We start from the raw sequence: 19,498 nt of genomic DNA, 5'->3' as shown, positions 1-19,498 counted from the left end.
ATAAAAAATTTAAAAAAAAGCAAAGAGTAGAAATTGAGGTCAACACTGCAGAGCCTTAAATCAACTATTGTAATAAACTGGTGGTTATCGTTTGCTAAAGAAATAGGTAGAGATGAAGAAGCAGGGACAGCAGTGAAGAACAGAAAGGAAATATAATACTATCTGGAATGAGATGCAAAGACAAGGAGAATTTTTTTAAGATGAGGGATAACTTAAGAATGCTGGATGCTGGTGCTGAACAGAGGGATGAACTGGAGAGTGAAGTTTATCGTGAGCCTGGAGGAGACCAGTTCCAAAGCACCTGCAAAGGCACAAGAATGAGACTGACAATAACCCTTATCAGCACACTGATCAGAAACAATGGAACAATTTAAAAAAGAGAGAGAGGAAGAGATAGGGAGAAACAATTGCGATATCTTGCCCAGAAATAATACCAACAAATCACAGGTCAGAATAAATATGTTTTCAGGATATCAGGACAACTTGTTATTTAAACTTGTGTGTGATTGTTTTCTTTTGGCTGAATATTATCTAACCTGCTTCATTTGGGGAGCGTATTCCCTATTTTATGCAGTGTTGGTGGGCTGCAGTTCTACATCTTCAGCTTTGAAAGATAAATAGGTATGTCTTCCCCTAGAGGCCACGTGGGCCAGTGCCTAAACTCAGCCACTGGACCCTGGTATCCAGGACACTGAGTCAGAAGTGAATGATGCAAAGGTGATGGGGCAGATTAAGAGAAGCTGCAATTATCACTAGTGGTGACTGAAGGCCTATTCCTGCTAAAATATAGTGGTTATACTTCCTTCTGGCATCTTGTATCTTGAGCCTCATTCTATAATTCTTACCAAATCTGTGAGCTATCCAAGTTCCTTCTAATAGGTTTCCTCCTGCTTAGGATACTCGGTTTCTTCAGCTTGCAACTAAGAATTTCAGCTTATGTGAATTATATCAATTTGCAGTTACTGGATCATCAGGAAACAATAGAGACATTTTGCTCAGGTGGAGCTGAAGACAAATAGCTAATTATCGTTGGCTTATTTGTTATCTACTACCACTTGAGGTCGAGGCTTTGGTGAAACTTAATGCCACTGCAAATGAACAATAATATAAAAAGCATGAAGAATTCAAAGATTACTAAATAGTGTGGCTACTTCTGACAGCCTCAAATGTATTAAAAGAAGAAGTATATAAATCAAAACCCTAAATTCGCAGTTAAAACCAAAGGAGAAACCTAAGGAAGGTCTACAATTTTGTGGGAATAATCTCTAATTTCTTAAAGCCGAAGAACTATCAAAGCCAATAACTGAACTTGAGATCTGACCATGAAGATGGTTGATTCACAATGTCAGTAAAATTCATTACCTAGTTATGTCATGATAAAGATACGTGTTCTGCAGATATTGAATTCAGTCTTCAATAACGAGAGAATGGGTATGGTTCTAACTGCTGGCTGTATTTGTAAACAAAGTTATAGATTCTTAACAGTGGTCCTTGCTAAACAAAGTTGAGATGCCAGAAATTCCATGCTATAATATAGAGGAAAGAATTCAGACGTCAGGATATACACTAGGTCCCCTGAAAGACCCCAGAAAGGACTCCTTCTTCCAAAGGATTGTGTCCTGTTAGGGAGAGAAGAGCACCACCCAAGGAATGAAGAACTGCTAAATATTTGAGTCAATATTAAAAAAAGTCATCTTTACTGCTATATATTAGGTGTCTCAGAGTCAGCGTTCCACCAGAGAAACAAACCAGTAAGATAGAGACTTACTGCAAGGAAGTGGCTTGTGTGATTGTAGAGCCTAGTTAGTTAAATCTGAAATTCTTAGGAAAGCTAACCTGGAAACTCTTAAGCAGAAGCTGAAGATGCAACCCACAGGTAGAATTTCTTCCTCCTCAGGGAAAGCTCAGTTCTATTTCTCTTCAGACCTCACACTTGATTGGATCAGGCTAATCCATATTATCAAGGATGATTTTTACTTAAAATAAACAGATTATAGATGTTAAGTTTACAAAACACCTTCACAGCAACATCTGGAGTAATGTTTGACTAAATAACTGAGTACTATAGCCCAGCCAAAGTGACGCAAAAAACTGGAAGATTACTAGGAGAAATTAATGACTACTTACAGAAATAGATGTTCCATGCCCATGGATTGTTAGACTCAATAAAAACTCAATATTAATGAAATTCCATTCTACTAAATTTGATCTGCAAATTCAATGCAATCTAAATCAAAATCCAAGCAAATTTTTCTGTAGAATTTGACAAGCTGATTTAGCATAGGTTAGGTAATGATTTCTTAATAATCACTTTCCATGAAATAAAGAAGATAGACTGAATTTCTTCAAAATCTAAGTCTTTTCTTCTCATCAAAAGATACCATAATAAAACATATTCACACCTCAGTCTGGGGGAAAATATTTTCAATATCTATATCTGATAAAGTACTTGTATTCAGAATATTTAAACAATTCTCACAACTCCATAATAAAAAGAAAAACAACCTATACAAAATTAGCAAAATACTTGTACAGGCATTTCATGGCGGAAACAATAAAAATGATTAACAAGCACATGAAAAAGGTGCTTAACATCAAGCATTAGTCACCTGGGAAATCGTTCAAATGGCACAAAGTCATTCAAATAGCAAAGATGAAAAGCCCAACAACACCAAATGTTGGTGCAATGAAACTTTCCTGTATTGTTGGAGGCAGTGATGGTATAACCAGTTTGGAAATTGTTCTGGTATTTTCTCATAAAGTTAAAAGAACACCTATTCAAAGACCCAGAGATTCCACTTTAATTCTTTACTCAAAAGAAAGAAAGCGGGGAGTTCCCGTCGTGGCGCAGTGGTTAACGAATCCGACTAGGAACCATGAGGTTGCGGGTTCGGTCCCTGCCCTTGCTCAGTGGGTTAAGGATCCGGCGTTGCCGTGAGCTGTGGTGTAGGTCGCAGATGTAGCTCAGATCTGGTGTTGCTGTGGCTCTGGTATAGGCCGGTGACTACAGCTCCGATTGGACCCCTAGCCTGGGAATCTCCACGTGCCACGGGAGTGACCCAAGAAATAGCAAAGAGACAAAAAAAAAAAAATGAAAGCGGGTACACAGAAAGATGAGTATGATAATATCCACAGGTTTTCTTCATAGAAGCTCTTAACTAGAAACAACCTAAGTGTTAGTCGTCAGCAAAATGGATAAACAAATTGTAATATAAACAGACAATGGAATACTCTTCAGTAATAAAAAGGAACAAACTACTGAAGCATGCTACAACATGAAAAATTTTCAAAAATTTTATGCTGAGTGAAAGAAGCCAGATGCAAATGAGTGCCTAATATATGATTCGATATATATGAAGTTCTCCAATAGGCAGACTAACCTATGGAGAAACAAAACTCATGGCAGGGGTTGCCTCTGGGATAGATGACTGGGGTGGGGATTAATAAACTGCATAAGGGATCTTCCATGAGTGATAAAAGCGTTCTATATTTTAATGGAGGGGGTCATAGGGTGTGTCCAATTGTCACAACTCATAAGACTTTACACATACGATGTGTGCATTTTGCAGTACCTAAATTTTTCCTCCATTTACAAGATAAAGAAAAAAAGTGCCTCTGGGGAGTAAAGTTTGTGTAAAGCTGCAGTGAAGCTGAGCTCAGTTGTTTCTTATCACAATATTTTTGCATGATTTGATTTGTGACCATTTGTTTATATTACTTTGATTAAAATTTATTTAAAGTACTTCTACAGACTTCCAAGTTAAGATGGTATAATGAAAACGTCTAGAACTCCCTTTCCCCAATCCTAATGACAGAATAACAAACAGGACCAAATCAGCCAAAATATCTCCAAATCAAAGGAAAGGGCTGAGATTCATGTCATGCAATTTAAAATGAGCAATCCAAAATGTTGGGCGGGGGGGAGAAAGAAGGAAAGAAGAAAGAGGCTTGCTTGAATCCATCTGGCTCATTGAAATAAAAAAAATTAAACTGTCTGAACCCCCCAACACACACACCAACATGAATACAGTAGGAAAGAAATGTTACTGAACAGGATTTTTTTTAAAAATTATACTTAGAACCTCAAACATAAAGAAAGGTAAACAAACACACAAAATTTATACCTGCACAAGTTAAAGTATGGAAAGATTTAAAGTTAAGTATCCTTGTGGGGGTAGGAAACTAAGAAGAAGTGCATCAAATACCACTAGCTATGAGCCTTAGAAATGTTGCCTTTTAGCTGGGTGCATTACTGCCTTGAATAAAATAAGTGGTCTGGAAATAAGAAAATAGGGAAGGGTGGATGCCGAGTCAGCTACTACCACAGGTATAATATATACCACAGATGACAATCCTATCTAGAAAAAAGCAAAAGTGAAGAAATTTCCCTAGAAAGGTTTTGTGTTGAGGAAAAACATAATAAAAACATAATAGAAGCAGAAAACCTTAAAGAGATGACAAAGAAGAAGTGAATGAAGAGGAAAATCATAGACCTAAGAAATAACTATAGAAGGAAAACCAAAAAAAAGCAGATAAAAATGATGAAATTTAGCAAAGATAGACTTAGCTTATAAACAAATTACTAACAAAGAAAAAAGGTTTGTGATAACCACAATGAATATAGAAGAAAAGAAAGAGATTAAAGTAAGTGGATATGGAGTTCCCATTGCGGCTCAGCAAGTTAAGGACCCGACATAGTCTCTGTGAGAATGTGGGTTTGATCCCTGACCTTGCTCAGTGAGTTAAGGATCCAGTGTTGTCTCAAGCTGGGGTATAGGTTGCAGATATGGTTTGGACTGAGTGTCGTCATGGCTGTGGCTTAGGGCTCAGCTGCAGCTCCAATGGGAACGTCAATATCCCACAGGTGCGGGTCATAAAAAGAAAAAAAAGTGGATAGCAAGGGAGCGGACCTGAATAGACATTTTTCCAAAAAAGGCATGCAGATGGCCAACAGCCACATAAGAAGATGCTCAATATCACTAATCATCAGAGAAATGCAAATCAAATCAAAACCACAATGAGATGCCACCTCACACCTGTCAGAATGGCTATCATCAAAAAGAAATCAAACAATAACCGTTGCCAAGAATGTGGAGAAAAGGGAACACTCTATGCAGTTGGTGGGGTTGTAAACTAGAGTAGCTAGTATGGAAAACAGTATGGAAGTTCCTTAAAAAATTAAAAATAGATTGCCATATGTGGTCCAGCAATTTCACTTCTGGGTATTTAGTCAAAGAAAACAAAAATACTAATTCAAAAAAATATATGTACCCAAATGGTAATTGCAGCACTTATTTCACAATAGCCAAGCTATGGAAGAAATCTAAGTGTCCATCAATGAAAGAATGGAATACATACATACATACATACATACATACATACATACATAATGGAATATTAGCCATAAAAAATGAAATCTTGCCATTTGTGACAATATGGATGGAGCTAGAGGATATTATGATAAGTGAAACAAATGAGACACAGAAAGACAAATACCATATGATTTCACTTATAGCAAAATCTAAAAGCAAAACAATCAAAACAAAAACAGACTCACAGATACATAGAACAAATGGATGGTTGCCAGAGGGGTCAGGGTGGGGAGTGAGCAATATAGATGAAGGGGATTAAGACGTACAAATCTCTAGTTCTAAAATAAATGAGCCATGGGGAAGTAAGAAACATGGTCAATAATATTGTAATAACTTTGTATGGGGCTAAAAGATTACTAGACTTATCATGGTGAACATTTCAAAGTGTATGCAAATGAAAAATTTGCATAATGTAGTACAGCTGAACATAATATCTTATGTCAAATATGTTCTAATAATAATGAAAAAGTAAGTGGACAATAGACCAAAAAAAAAAAAAAGAATTTGTGTCAATGAAATCAAGAACCTAACATACAGAATGGAAAAGATAAAGACAGAACAAAAGAAAAATTTCTGGAAATAATAAGAATTGAATCCATAGAAAAATATTATATGATGTTCCAGGAAAAAAGTCACAAATGAAGATATATTCTGAAACATGTCTTGGGTAAATTCGTAAAACTTCAAAAGTAATATAAGCATTTTTCAGAGAGAAAAATCTGGCTGAATGTGAAGTGGGAGGGGAGGATCAGGCTGGCCACATACTGATTCACAACCACATTCAGTGCCATTAAAACATGCATCAGGGGTTCCCATCATGGCTCAGCGGTTAACAAATCTGACTAGCATCCATGAGGATGCAGGTTCGATCCCTGGCCTCGCTCAGTGGTTTAAGGATCTGGCATTGCCATAAGCTGTGGTGTAGGTCACAGACGCAGCTCAGATCAGGATCCAGGGTTGCTGTGTTTATAGCATAGGCCGGCAGCTGCAGCTCCCATTCAACCCCTAGCCTGGGAACCTCCATATGCCATGGGTGCAGCCCTATAAAAACAAAAGAAAAAAAAAAGAGATCAAAATATTCTACCCAAGTAAGAAAATGACAGAAGAAATCATAGCAAATATGGTGTTAATTTAAATATATAACAATGACTACTATAGGATGCATAATCAGGGAAGGGAAATGTTAAAGTGGCAAGTTATAAGTTGTGAAAATAATAAAACTGGGGAAAGAAAACTAATGTATTCATTTCTCATCTTCCTTAGGGATAAATCAGTAAACATATCAAAGTGAACAAGTTAACAAGTAGTAGCATAAGCATATTATTTACATGTTATAAAAGGAATCACCAGAACTAAAATAACACTACAGGTGACAAAAGCAGAAAATGAGAAAGAGAAAAGAGGTAGGAGAAAGTGCAGTGTTCTAATTATCTAAAATTTCACAGGGAACATCAATAAATACTGTCTAAAACTGCTATATCAAGAAGTAGTGGTTAGATAAAATGTTACAAATGTTTCAGTGGAAATATCTAAAAAGAGGATACAAGCCTTCCAATTTATAACAAGGAAAGCACACATTGCATACAGTTAACCCAAGTAACTCTAAGAAAATCTATGTACAAGAAGGCAAAAGAAAAAGGAAGCATTTGAAATAAAAATAAAACATAAAATTGGACAAAATAATTAAAACAGTATCTGACACCAAATGTTAAACGATACATTCACACAAAGACCATCAGATTTGATTCTTTAAAATAGCAAATACGAGAGTTGCCTCGTAGCTCAGTGGATTAAGGGTTTGTCACTGCTGTGGCTTTAGTTACAGCTGTGGTGTGGGTTTAATCCCTGACCCAGGAATTTCCTCATGCCAGGGGAATAGCCACAAAAAAAAAAAAACCCAAAACAAAAAACAAACAAACAAAAAAACAAACAAACACCAACAAAGCATTGTTTTAATGAACTAGAAACACCCAGAGCTAAAAGATTCAGGTTATATGGAAAAACAAGGCATAATATGCAAATACATAGTAAATTAAAAAAAAAATCTGAAGTGAAAATATCAATACCACAAGGACTAAATCCAAAACAAATGTTAGATAAGGTAGAGGTCCATTTTATAAGTATGAGGTATACAGTTTACAAGAATAGAGCTGCCATAAATGTGTACTTTTATAATAAGAGATTAAAACACTAACCGTAGGAAGACAAAAAGTGCATAGAACACAGTATTAGCAATAGATTTTAACTGTCTCTATAGGGTTATGACAGATCTCCAATATATCAAAATAAGCATACAGAGAATTATAACAATTGAAATCCAGCTAACAGATATGCCTCAAATTCTATATGAAAGACTGTATACCTTTTTCATGGAAATTTTATCTTTTTTTATGGGAAATTTGCAAAACTAATGCTGTATAAAGAATGCTGTCATTTCCAAAATATATACATGAATACACGAAGAAGAGACCATGATCCATGAACACACTACAATAACAATAAATCTAGACATTAATAATGACGAACAGAAAAAAATTAAGCCACAGAAATGTATACCTTTCTCTTAAATATTTCAAATACAGAACGAAAATGAAGAAAATTTATAAAATACAGATAACGAACACATCCTATATCAAAAAATTAAGGGATTACCTGAAATTGAGCCACTCATAGTTTTACATGTTTAAACAACTAAAAATGAACCTAAACAAATAATTAAGCATTGGACTAAAAAATATGAACAGGCACTGCAAAATCAAAATTTTTTTTTTCAAAAAAAAAACACCAGGAATAAGATGATACTGATTAAAGCAGAAATTCCTGATTCAGGAAACAGAAAATCAGTAAAACTGATTAAAACCTAGAGTGTGGATAAAGCTTTAGTTATTAGGGGAAGAGAGAAAACATGAAGAAAATGGAAGTTGAGAAAGGCTCTCAGGAACAAGTCTGTAGCATTTAAAAGAATCTTTTCATTATGAAAACCTTCAAACACAAAAATCAGAGGAATACAATAAACATCCATATATACAATAACCACAGTGACTTTATTACTGTAGTTTGTAGTAAGTCTTGGAGCTGAGTAGTGTCAACCCTCTGACTATTCTTCAATACTATATAGGATATTCCAGGTTTTTTGCTTCTTCATATAATCTTTAGACTCTGTTAATATCCACCAAACAACTTGCTGGCATTGTCTTGAATCTGTAAATCAAGTTGAGAAGAAATGACATCTTAACAATATTGAGCCTTTTTATTCATGAACAGGGAATATCTCTCCTCTTATTTAGTTCCTATCTTTCTTCAGAGTTGTGTAGTTTCCGTCATACAGATCTTGCACATTTTTTTTTGTCAGAAGTATACCTAATTTTTTGGCCAATATATATGAAAGAAATCAACTTGTCTATATTGAGCTTGTTTCCTGCAAACTTACTGTGATTATATATTAGTTCCTAGAGTTTTTTGGCTTATTCTTTGGAATTTTCTAGATATACAATTTTGTCATCTGCAAATATTATTTCTTCCATCCAAATTTGGATAACTTTTTTCCTTCTCTTATCTTATTCCAGTACAATATTGAGAAGGAGTGGTGAGGGGACATCCCTTCTCTGCTGGAGACAAATCCTCTTTGTTTCCTTCATTTGACATCTTGATTTCCCTTTCATTCCTGAAAAATATTGCCAATGTGGATAGAATTTGAGTTGACAATTATTTTCTTTCAGTGCTTGAGAAATGTGTGCCACTTCCTTCTGGCCTCCATGGTTTCTGATGAGAAATCTGCTGTCATTTGAATTATTATCCCCTACCAGGAAAGTATCATTTCTCTTTTTGCTTTCTTTGTCTTTAATTGAGGAATCTTGATGTGGATTCCTTTGAGTTTACACTGTTTGAGAGTCACTCAGCTTCTTGAATCTGTATGCTTATGTCTTTTGCTAAATTTGGCAAATGTTCACCCATTATTTCCTTCAAGTAGTTTTTTAGCAGCTCTTTCTCTTTCTTTCTCTTCTGAGATTCTGATGACCAAATGTTAAATAATTTTGTAATAATTCCAGTCCTCTCCATTTTGCTGTTAAACCCATTTATTAAGCTTCTTAATTTTTTTTTAGGGCCATACTTACAGTATATGGAAGTCCCCAGGCTATGGGTCAAATTGGAGTTTCAGCTGCCAGCCTATGCCACAGCCACAGCAATGTGGGATTTGAGCTGCATCTGTAACCTATACCCCAACTCATGGAAATGCTGAGCAAGGACAGGGATCAAACCCACATCCCCATGGATATTAGTTGGTTTAATTACCACTGAGCCACAACAGGACCTCTTAAGCTTCTTAATTTTGATGACTGTATTTTCAATTTTATTGTATTGTATTTAAAATTCCCATTTAGTTCTTCATTACATCTTCTATTTCTTTGTTGAGGCTTTCTTTCTTTTTTCTTTTTTTCTTTTTGTTGCAAGCATGTTCACAAATGTTCTTTGAAATATTTTTATCGTGACTGCCCTAAAGCCATGGTCAAGTAATTCTAATACCTGTGTCATCTCAGCAGTGGTGGGTATTAATTTTCTTTTCTCATTTACATTAAGCTTTTCTGATTCTTGGTATGATTAGTAATCTTCAGTTGAATTCTGGATATTTTGGGTGTCATGAAACTTTGGATCATATTTAAGTCATCTGTTTTAGCAGCCTTTTCTGACTCTGTATGGGGTTAGGGGTGAAGAGAGAGGGTTTTGCCTCATTACTCCTAAGTGGCAGTAGAAGTGCATGTTCTGCCTCCACTGACATGACTGAGATGTGAGTAGCACTTTGTTATTGTTAGGCAGGGCTGGGAGTACTAGCTCCCCACTAAATTTCTGCTACACCATCCTGGCTGGGAGAGAGAGACACGATTCATTACTGCTCTCCATGAGGCTCCCCTTGGCTTCACTACTAGGACTCCCTTGATACCATCCCAGTGGACAGGGGCACTTCATTACTGTTAGATGGAGGTGGAAGGCCAGGTTTTCCACTAGCTCTTTGGGGGCAGCAGGGGGATGGGGTGGCCCATTACTTGACCTTCTGAAATGCTACTCTGGGAGGGACACTTTGTTACAGCCTGCCAAGGATGAAAGTTTGAAGTCTTCAGGCAGCCTTTGCTGCTTGGGGGTGCCCATTTTTTTTTGTAATATTTTCCTGGTTATAGTGAAGTTATTATTTACAAATTTTCTGTTTGGCTGGTGTGCCCCTTTCCTGGCCCTTGGCTAGAGAGTGTATGGTTTTCTTCAAGCCATTGTTTTTTGATCCATACCAGCTGGCATTTCCAGGTTGCCACCTACACCAAATCTACTGCACAATATATGAGGCAAAAAACAAAAACAAAGAAACAAAACAAAACAAAAAACACAAAACCTCATGGAACTCACTTTCATGGCCAGTCCCTGGCCAGTCTGTCTTCTTTCTACCACTCAGAGTCTTCTTACTCTTTTTTTTCTATATATAATGTCTATAGTGGTTAACTAAGTATACTTAGCAAGAGGAATGGAGGAAAGTACATCTGCTCTTTTTTGAATCCTTCCTTTGTTTTTCCTGTGGTATTTTAAGTCAAATCCCAGGCATCATATCATTTCACCCATAAGAATGTAGTTGGTACTGGAAAAATATTATTAAGAAATATAGCTATGATACCAGTGTCAGACCCCCTAAAACTGAAAATAAATCTTTAGTAGCTAATCATCGGCTTTCACCATCACCCCTGAAGATTACCTCAAAATATTGTTTTATACCTGTGTTCAAATAAATAGCCAGATAAAGTACAAACATTGCAACTGATTGTTGGACCAATATAATTCCCCTCCCTTTTCCCTACCTATGTCATTTGTTTGAAAAAAAAATTGGTCCTGTGGTACTTCCCACATTCTAGATCTGGTTGACCATATTCTTGAGGTATCATTTAATACGTTTTACCATGCTCCATAGTTACTAGAAACTGGTGACTAAAATATAAAGGTATGATTACATTTAGGTTCAATTTTTTTGGACAAAGAGATTTCACAGGCACTTTGTGTGTCTTTTGTTGCACCATTTAAGTAGATACATAATGTGTGATTATCTTATTTTTCAAAAGTTAACAATAATCAGTAGGTTCTGGGGTAGTAGCTTGAATTATTCATTAAAAAGTTCCATATTGACTGTTTATCTAATGCAGGGTTTCTCAAATAAATTGCTATTTTGGGTCAGATAATACTTTGTTATGGGGGACTGACCTGTGCATTGCATCCCTGGTACCCTCAAAACTCTTGCTCCACACACATCATCTCGTTGTGACAATAAAAAATGTATCCAGGTATTGCCAAATGTCCCCCAGAGAGAAAATGGTCCCCAAATGAGAATACTTGACTCACTTTTAGCAGTCACTAATAACTGTTGCCCGGGTCCATCCATTATCTCATTAGAGTTTGCAAAGTTGTGGTTTTTTAAATTCTTTCTTCTTGTGTTTACAACTGTGATTTTTTAAAAATTTTTGGCCACACCCTCAGCATGTGGAAGTTCCTAGGCCAGGGACTGTACCCATGTCACAGCTGTAACCAGAGCCACAGCAGTGACAACACTGGGTCCTTAACTCACTGAGCCACAAGGGAACTCCTACAACCATAATTTTTCAAAGAAATACTTTTTCTGAGTCTATCCTGCGAAGGCAGAGTAAGAGTTAATTTTATTTAGCAAAGTTTCTAGAATAATAAGCTGTGCCCTAACAATCTCCAAAGGTGAGACCAATTAATTTTTGTTTGGAGTATTATTTGTAATTCTTGAATATTTACAGATCTCATGTATTTCAGTCCTTTGCAGTCATTTTTATTTTTGATGTTGATGTTTTTCCATCTTTGGTCAATAAAAATCTTTTTCAAGTTAGGTCCAGTTTCCTTTCAATATGGCCCTAACAGTTTGATAATTTTCTTGCTTTCATTTATGAAAAAAACAGATAATCCAGACTCATCTTACATAGTTCCTGCCCCAGACCTCAAATCAGCCACTTACCCAAGGAGTCCTCATTCCATTTCCTGGGTAATGGTATTTAGAGACCACAATCTGGGCACAATGGGTGCATATTGTTATCGGGTTGTCACTACTTTAAAGTTTTTTCAATGTGTAGGACCAGAAAATGCATATTTTTGAGTGATAAAGGTACATTGATTTCATCTCTTTCTTTCTCTCTCCCCGTTCCAATCTGTCACATTACCACCATTGAGACTTCTTTGTTGTTCATTCCATCCTTAGGTTATATCCTAATAAAGAGGTACAATCTAAATACTGTGTCTAAATGACACTTTAACTTTTCTTTGTTTATGCCACTAATATGATAAACAGGTTTATTTGCTTTTGTTTGTTTTCAATTTTTAGGCAAAGCTCTCTTAAAGTTTAATTTTGTTTTTAGCTACACAAAATATGTATGGCTCCAAAGTTAGAACTATAAGGCAAGGCATGTTTTGAAAAGTCTAGACTTCATCATTATCTCTTCCTTCATAGCCTCTTTCTTCTCTAAGATCACAGTTTTCATTAGATTTGGTTTATACTTCTGTTTTTAAAAAATGCATATACACACACACACGCATGTGCACCCCTGAAAGTAGCATATGATGTATAATATCCTGCACCTTATATTAAATTTTTTATAGGAAAATATGCATAACATAAAACATCACCTAGCCATATTTAAGTATAGAATTTAGTGGCACTAAGTACATTCACAATATTGTGCAATCATTATTACATTATTAATTTTCAGAACATTTTCATCATCCTTAGTGGAAATGCTATACCCATTAAACTCTATTCCTCATTCCCTTCTACCACGTCATCACTTGGTAAACTTTATTCTTTGTTCTAGGTCAATAGATTTGCCTAATTCTATCTGCACTTTAGTTTTTGTTTTTTAATTGAATTATATATTAAAGAGATCACTCATAGGAGTATAGAGATATCCTCATTCATTTTTTACAGCTGTACAGTATTCTATTTAATGGATTAAAATATATTCAACTAGGTCCCTGTGGATGGGAAATTTGTGTTCTAATCTTTTGCCATTATAAAGAGTGCTGCAATGAACAGAGTACAACTTTCATTTTTTGTCTGTTTTATCTTTTAAATACATTTCTAAATGTGGAATTGTTGAGTCTAAGGATAAATACATATGTAATTTTAGAGCATTTCGATTTGATATGATAGAAATTAACAAGAAAACCATTTAAGTATTAAATATAAACTCCTTTAACGGGGTTAAACGTTTAAAGAGTATGCTTAACACTCTGCTTTAACCCAGGGGACACTTTATTTAGATCTTCCAGTTAAATGACTTTAAGGACAGTTCATGACAAATACCTCTATAGCTGTCTTTAATTTCTTTGAATTTGAACGGATCAGTGTCCCACATGAAATTATGTTGCTCCTTCTTCTTATGCCTTATGCGAATACTGTAAGAAAGCATACTACCTTAAAACGGTTTGCCTGACGACACTGGGGGAAAAAGTAGGGAGTTATGCCAATTCTCAGAGAATTTTAGCTGCCAAATAGCACATCTGGGCAGTTCAGCCCAGGAAAAAAAAAAATTTAGGTATATTAATCCTTAAAGTGGGGTATTCTAGGACTGAATAACCTAGACATTACTCTCTCCAAACTGTGCTTGGATAATCAGGGGTGTTTGGTTTTCAATTATGACATACCATGTACTGAGAGTACTACTAGGGTTTCACAGAAATCTCATGAATGCAGGGCCACAAAGGAAGACCCCGAAGTTGGGTGAGCACAGAGGCAGCTCTACGGGTCCGGAAGGCAAGTGGCCGGCCAGCCTGGATGCACCAATTGCTAAGGTTTAATCATTTATCAGCAGTCCAAGCCAGGAACCAATATGACCCAAGACCCATTTAACCACCACGTGCGGCCCGCCCCCAGCCAAACACACTTCAGGGGCTCTCCCCTCTGGCTGCAAACTCACGCAGAGCCCTGGCAGCAGGACTCCGCCGGAGCACAACCCCTGCACAGACGCCCCAGGACCCCGGCGCCTGCCCGCAGCCAAGGCCCCCCGCGGCTGCATGAGCTCCCTCTCGGAGGCCGAGGGCGCCTTTCAATCCGGAAACGCCCAGCCCCACTGCGGGTTCCGCAGACTGACGCCGCTCCCGGTGGGGAGGTGGGGGCAGGAGGGCGATGGGGAGGGCCCGGCCTCCTTGGGTTGAAGTTGCAGCTAACTCCCGCGCGAGTGTCTATTCCCGCTTGACTGCGAACCCCTCAACCTCGGTCTGGGTCTGGATCCATGCAGGAGGACCCATTCTCACCCTCGACCTTGTGGCCTCTGCCACAAGATCCAGCGGAGCCCTAGCCAAGCCAGGCGCGTTTAGAGACCCTCGTCCCTGGTCGGTGGCCCAGCAAGGGCGGAGGGGGAGGGGGAGGGGGAGGGGCTGCAGCCTCCTTTCCCAAATCCGGTCCCTAACCGCCCCTTCCCCCGTCGTCTGCTCGCTTTGTACAGGCAGTCAAAACAGAGCTAGCGGCCAATTGAGGGGGACGGGAAGCAAAGCCGACTAGCGCCTCGCCCCCTCCTCCCGGGCCCCCCAGCCCTCCCTCCTCTTTCCCACTTCTCTCCTCGCCCTAACCTCGTCCCCATCCCCCGCTCATTTCCTCTCGCACCCGAGCTCGCCAATCCCTCTTTCCAAGCCCCTTTTCCAACCCTGGCCTTCATTTCCAGCTCGCCCCCCCCTTCTCCCCAATCTCCGTCTTTTCCCCTCCCTTTACCCTACCCCCTTCCTTCCTCTTCCCCTCCCCCAGCCCCTGGCTCCCCTCGTTCCTCCCCACCCGGTCGCCCCCTTACTCTGTCTCCGCCCACTGTGCGCCGGCCCCTCAGTCAGGGCTGCGCCCCACGTGTGGACTGCTGCGCTCCAGCCCCCACTGACAGCCGCCTCCCGCCGGCCCGCCCAGCGCCCCGCCGGGCCTCAAAACCCCCGCGCCGCGCCCTTGCCCGCCGCATCTTCCCCGGCGTCCAGCCTCCCGCCCTCCCTCGCACCGGCCGTACGCCCTGGCCCCGCGCACCTCCGCCCGGCTCCTCGGCCGCCGCCGCCGCCGCCGGCGAGTCGCTGCCCCGCGGGACTTCTAGCGAGCCGGGAGAAGACCCTCCTCTTCTGTGGGGGGCGACTTTGCTTTCCGGCTTCTTTCTAGTGACTTTTGCAGCTTTCCAAGATCTGTGCCCGGCAGCGCACGGGAATCTGCCGAGTGGCTGCGTAGGGCCTCTTTTTTTTCTTTTGAGGTCCGCTTTCTTTGTAACTTTACGCCGCGGCTGCTCGAGTTACTTTTGTAATTTCCCGCCCCCGCCCGCTGGCGGTCCTGGAGTCGCTTGGGGCAGCGGCCCGGGGGATGCAACGTGGACCGCGCGGGGTTGCCGGCCACTCCACTGTCGCGCTTCGCCGCCCGCTGCGCTAGAGCCCGCGCCCCGCCGACAGCCAGGGGGCCGGCGCTGGGTCTGGGGCTCCTGCTAGAGCAGGGAGCCCTTGCTCAAGGGAGTCTCCGAAGCCGACCAGGGGCTTGTTAGACCCTGACTTTTTTAGGGCAGCGCAGATTTTGTCTTTGAGCGCTCGCTCTCCGCGGACTACAGTCCGCGCGCTCTCAGCGCCCGCGATGGGGAGAAGGCGGCGGCTGTGTCTCCAGCCCTACTTCGTGTGGCTGGGCTGCGTGGCGCTCTGGGCGCAAGGCACTGCCGGCCAGCCCCAGCCCCCGCCGCCCAAGCCACCTCGGCCCCAGCCGCCGCCGCAACAGGTCCGGCCCGCAGCTGTGGGCTCTGAAGGCGGGTTCGCGGGGCCTGAGTACCGGGAGGAGGGCGTCGCAGCGGCGAGTCGCGTCCGCAGGCGAGGACAGCAGGACGTGCTCCGAGGGTAGGTGGGCCGGGGGCAAGGGGGGGGGAGCCTCAGCTTGGCAGCTTTTCATCCCATCACCTTCTCCCTGAACCTAGTTCAGGCGGCTACAGCCGCGGCCCTCTCCACTGGTGTACCGCGAAGACTCCCAACAGTGCCTCCCCCTTTTCCTACGTTGCTCTGAGGGCAAAAAGCCCTCCCTCGGGGGTCTAGGCGGCGGGTGGGTCTGAGGCCCCTGGGTGCGGAGGGCAGAGCGCCTGCAGCGCCGGCCTTGCGGGAACAGGTTCCGAATATCTAGCGGAAGGCTAGCTGGAGTCCACCCCGAGACGCTCTGAGGCTGGTGGAACCTGCCTGCTCCCCACCGTCGGGGGCGCAGCTCCAGAGCCTTTTGTTTGAGGAAGTGTGCGGGGTTTACAGCTCATTCTAATCGTCAAGCCGAGCGCTCCACCTTCCGACGCGCCATCCTTGACACGTCGGGGCCAGAGTAACAGTTGATGAAGAAGGCATGAATTTGGGGAGAGGACGAAGTGTTCCCTTTGTTCTCTGCATCCGGAGGCTAGAATAGTAGCAAATTATATGTTCCCTTGTTTCTTTTCATTCCTTAAAAAGGCAACAAAGGAGGGCAGATGTTTAGACGTTTCTGACCCTTCCCGGTTCCAGTGTCTGAGCTCGTTTACTTCCACTTCTGAGCCCCAAGCCTCGACAATTTGACGTGTAGTTTGGGTTTGTTTGTTGTCCCTAAATGTTAACGAAAGCTGTTCATGGGTTAACGCTAACCCTCCTTAAGTGTGTGTGACTTCGCTTGTCGTTGATAGGCCCAACGTATGCGGATCCAGGTTCCACTCCTACTGCTGCCCGGGATGGAAGACACTGCCTGGAGGAAACCAGTGCATAGTCCGTGAGTGTTTGGTTGGGATCGAAGCTTGGGGCAGCACGCTCGCGCGTCCCATGTCAGGGCCCACCTCGTGTAGTCAGTCGTTTGGACACACAGTTCATTTAGAATCCGATGGCCGCAAAGCAGTGGTAATTAGAACTTGGCCCCATTTGACGGGTAGGGAAGAAGCAGCCGGTTTGCATCAGTTGAGACTTGACTTCTAGACGCTGTTGAAGGGCAATAATGATAAAGGTTTCAGAGATGCTTGGAAGTTTTATCTTTCTACGTCTATTAATACAAACTGAAAGGGGAATACAGCAATTCCCTAGATAACCCCAAACCACTTTTTTCCTGAAAGAGTGCAGATAAGACCAGAATGTGATTATGTAAATTATCTGTCTTTTGACTCTGCTTGTTTAGGCCTTCTGAAGCTCAAGCTTTCTTAGGCCTCTGTGCAAAACCACTTTATTATCTCTGGTTTCATCTCAATAGCCAAATAACATGGATACAAAAGGAGCACTCTCTGAGCTTTAGAGTTAACCCAGATTAACAAAAGTTTTAAAAGAGAGAACTCTTTCAAATGGCTGGACTTTTTTTTTTTTTTTTTTTGGAACACATTTAAATTTAGGATTTCCAGACCCCAAATCTTAGAGTGTACAGTAGATTTCCAAAGTATGTATCTTAGAACTTCAAAAGTTCTGTATATCTGACCTTAAAAGTTTTAATTATTTTATTCAGTTTCCAAAGTGTATACCCAGCTCTCCAAGTTTTAATTGGAGAAGTCATTAGGTACCAGCCTCTAATGGGATGGACTATGGGATGTCTTATTTCACATGCCGGTGAATTTGTGAGTTGAAGTGTGATCGCCTTTTCTTGTGTATTTATATAGCACAGCCACATTTGTCTTGTTGGGAGGAGAGCCAGGTATCACAGGCAGCCCATTCATTCAGAGCCATTCTTGACTTTAGATCGACCTTGATGTTCTCCAGGGAAAAGATAATTGTGCAACATGAACAGAGAAAAAGGGCAAGCCACACTAGCCAAGGGATAATAAGGATGTAGTGGCATCTCTGACTCTATATTTGTTGGCTTTGTGGGTTTTCGATAGACCCTTAATGTTATTTCTGTGCGGCTTTTTAAAAGTCATGAAATCTCAAGTGTTGTGTAGACCAGCTTCTTATTTTTTCTACCCTAAAAATCCCACAGTCTCCAGTAATGAGGCAAAAATAGGAAGCTACCACTGTGTCCTTTAATGTGATTCATAAATATTTTAAATAAACCCTCGGATTAATAGCCTTTCCTTTTATTAAAAAGAATGGCAGCGTATCAGATTCTTTTCCCTCCAGCACAGAAGTCACATTTGTGAGGCAGTTGCAGAGGGTGCATTTACTTTTTCAGACCAGTAGGGCATTACTGTGGTTCTCAGAATCCTGAAACAGCTAACGTCACTCACCACACACCTGCCATACTAGCCGGGAGTGACTTAGGCACTGCGGAAAGTCTGACTCACTGAATGTAATGAATGTGACTGCCATTATTGAGTTGGAGAGCAGCCGAGGAGGAGGGATTGGTTTAGGGTACGTGTTGAAAATCTGTAAAGTCAGTTTTTATTGGATCAGTGTGGAATGGGAATTCCAGAGAACAGAGCCTTCCAGAATATTTGCAGTAGAAAAAAATATGTGTGTATATATATGTGTGTGTGTGTGTGAGTGTGTGTGTATCTGAGTGTCAGCTTTAAATACTTTTGGTCTTTGAATAGCATTGTGCCCTTTACAAATTTGGAAATTCAGCTTTGGAAATATCAAAGTAACAGTGAATATTGTGGCCCGTGTTTCTACTACTCCCAAGTATTTGGGTAGTTATGAAATGGAACGTACATGTATCATAAACCTATAAAAAGCATAAACTTTGAAATCATCTGCATACCTCCAAGAAACATTTATAGTACTTGTGTCAAGAGATACCTACAAAATATTTATCCGCACATTTAAAAAGTAGTTCAGATACTCAAGAGTATAAAATAGTACACAAAAGAGAGGGAGAATGTAATGTCTTTATATTCTCTTGCATGGGTCTCATCTAAATTTCAAATTAATGTTTTGTGTTAAATTCAGTAGTTTAATGATTCTGACATGTAAAACTGTAACATATGGAGATAATAACCAAATTAAAACTATGATGAAGTCAGAACAAACCAAGAATTTTCATTCCATGAAATTCTGCAATTTGCAGCATTGTGCATGGACCTAGAGAATATTATCCTTAGTGAAATAAGTCAGAAAAAGATAAACACTGTATGATATCACTAATATGTGGGATCTAAGAAATGATATAAATTAATGTACATGCAAAACAGAAACAAACTCATGGATATAGAAAGCTAACTAGTAGC

The 19,498-nt window shown here is 40.4% G+C and overlaps 1 protein-coding gene across 1 annotated transcript in view; it reads left to right on the top strand.

Moving 5' to 3' along the window:
• Positions 1-15,348: 15,348 nt before the first annotated feature.
• Positions 15,349-19,498, top strand: part of FBN2 (fibrillin 2) — a 219,281-nt gene continuing 215,131 nt past the window's right edge. Inside the window, exons 1-2 of the mRNA XM_047778547.1 lie at positions 15,349-16,253; positions 17,048-17,130. Of these exons, the coding sequence (XP_047634503.1) occupies positions 16,000-16,253; positions 17,048-17,130 (337 nt within the window). The 5' untranslated portion in view covers positions 15,349-15,999. The remainder of the gene's footprint in view (positions 16,254-17,047; positions 17,131-19,498) is intronic.

This window comes from Phacochoerus africanus, chromosome 4 (genome assembly GCF_016906955.1).
Source record: "Phacochoerus africanus isolate WHEZ1 chromosome 4, ROS_Pafr_v1, whole genome shotgun sequence".
Classification (NCBI taxonomy): domain Eukaryota; kingdom Metazoa; phylum Chordata; class Mammalia; order Artiodactyla; family Suidae; genus Phacochoerus; species Phacochoerus africanus.
The sequence above is the reverse complement of the archived record's forward strand: the minus strand, read 5'-3'. Positions and strand labels throughout refer to the sequence as shown.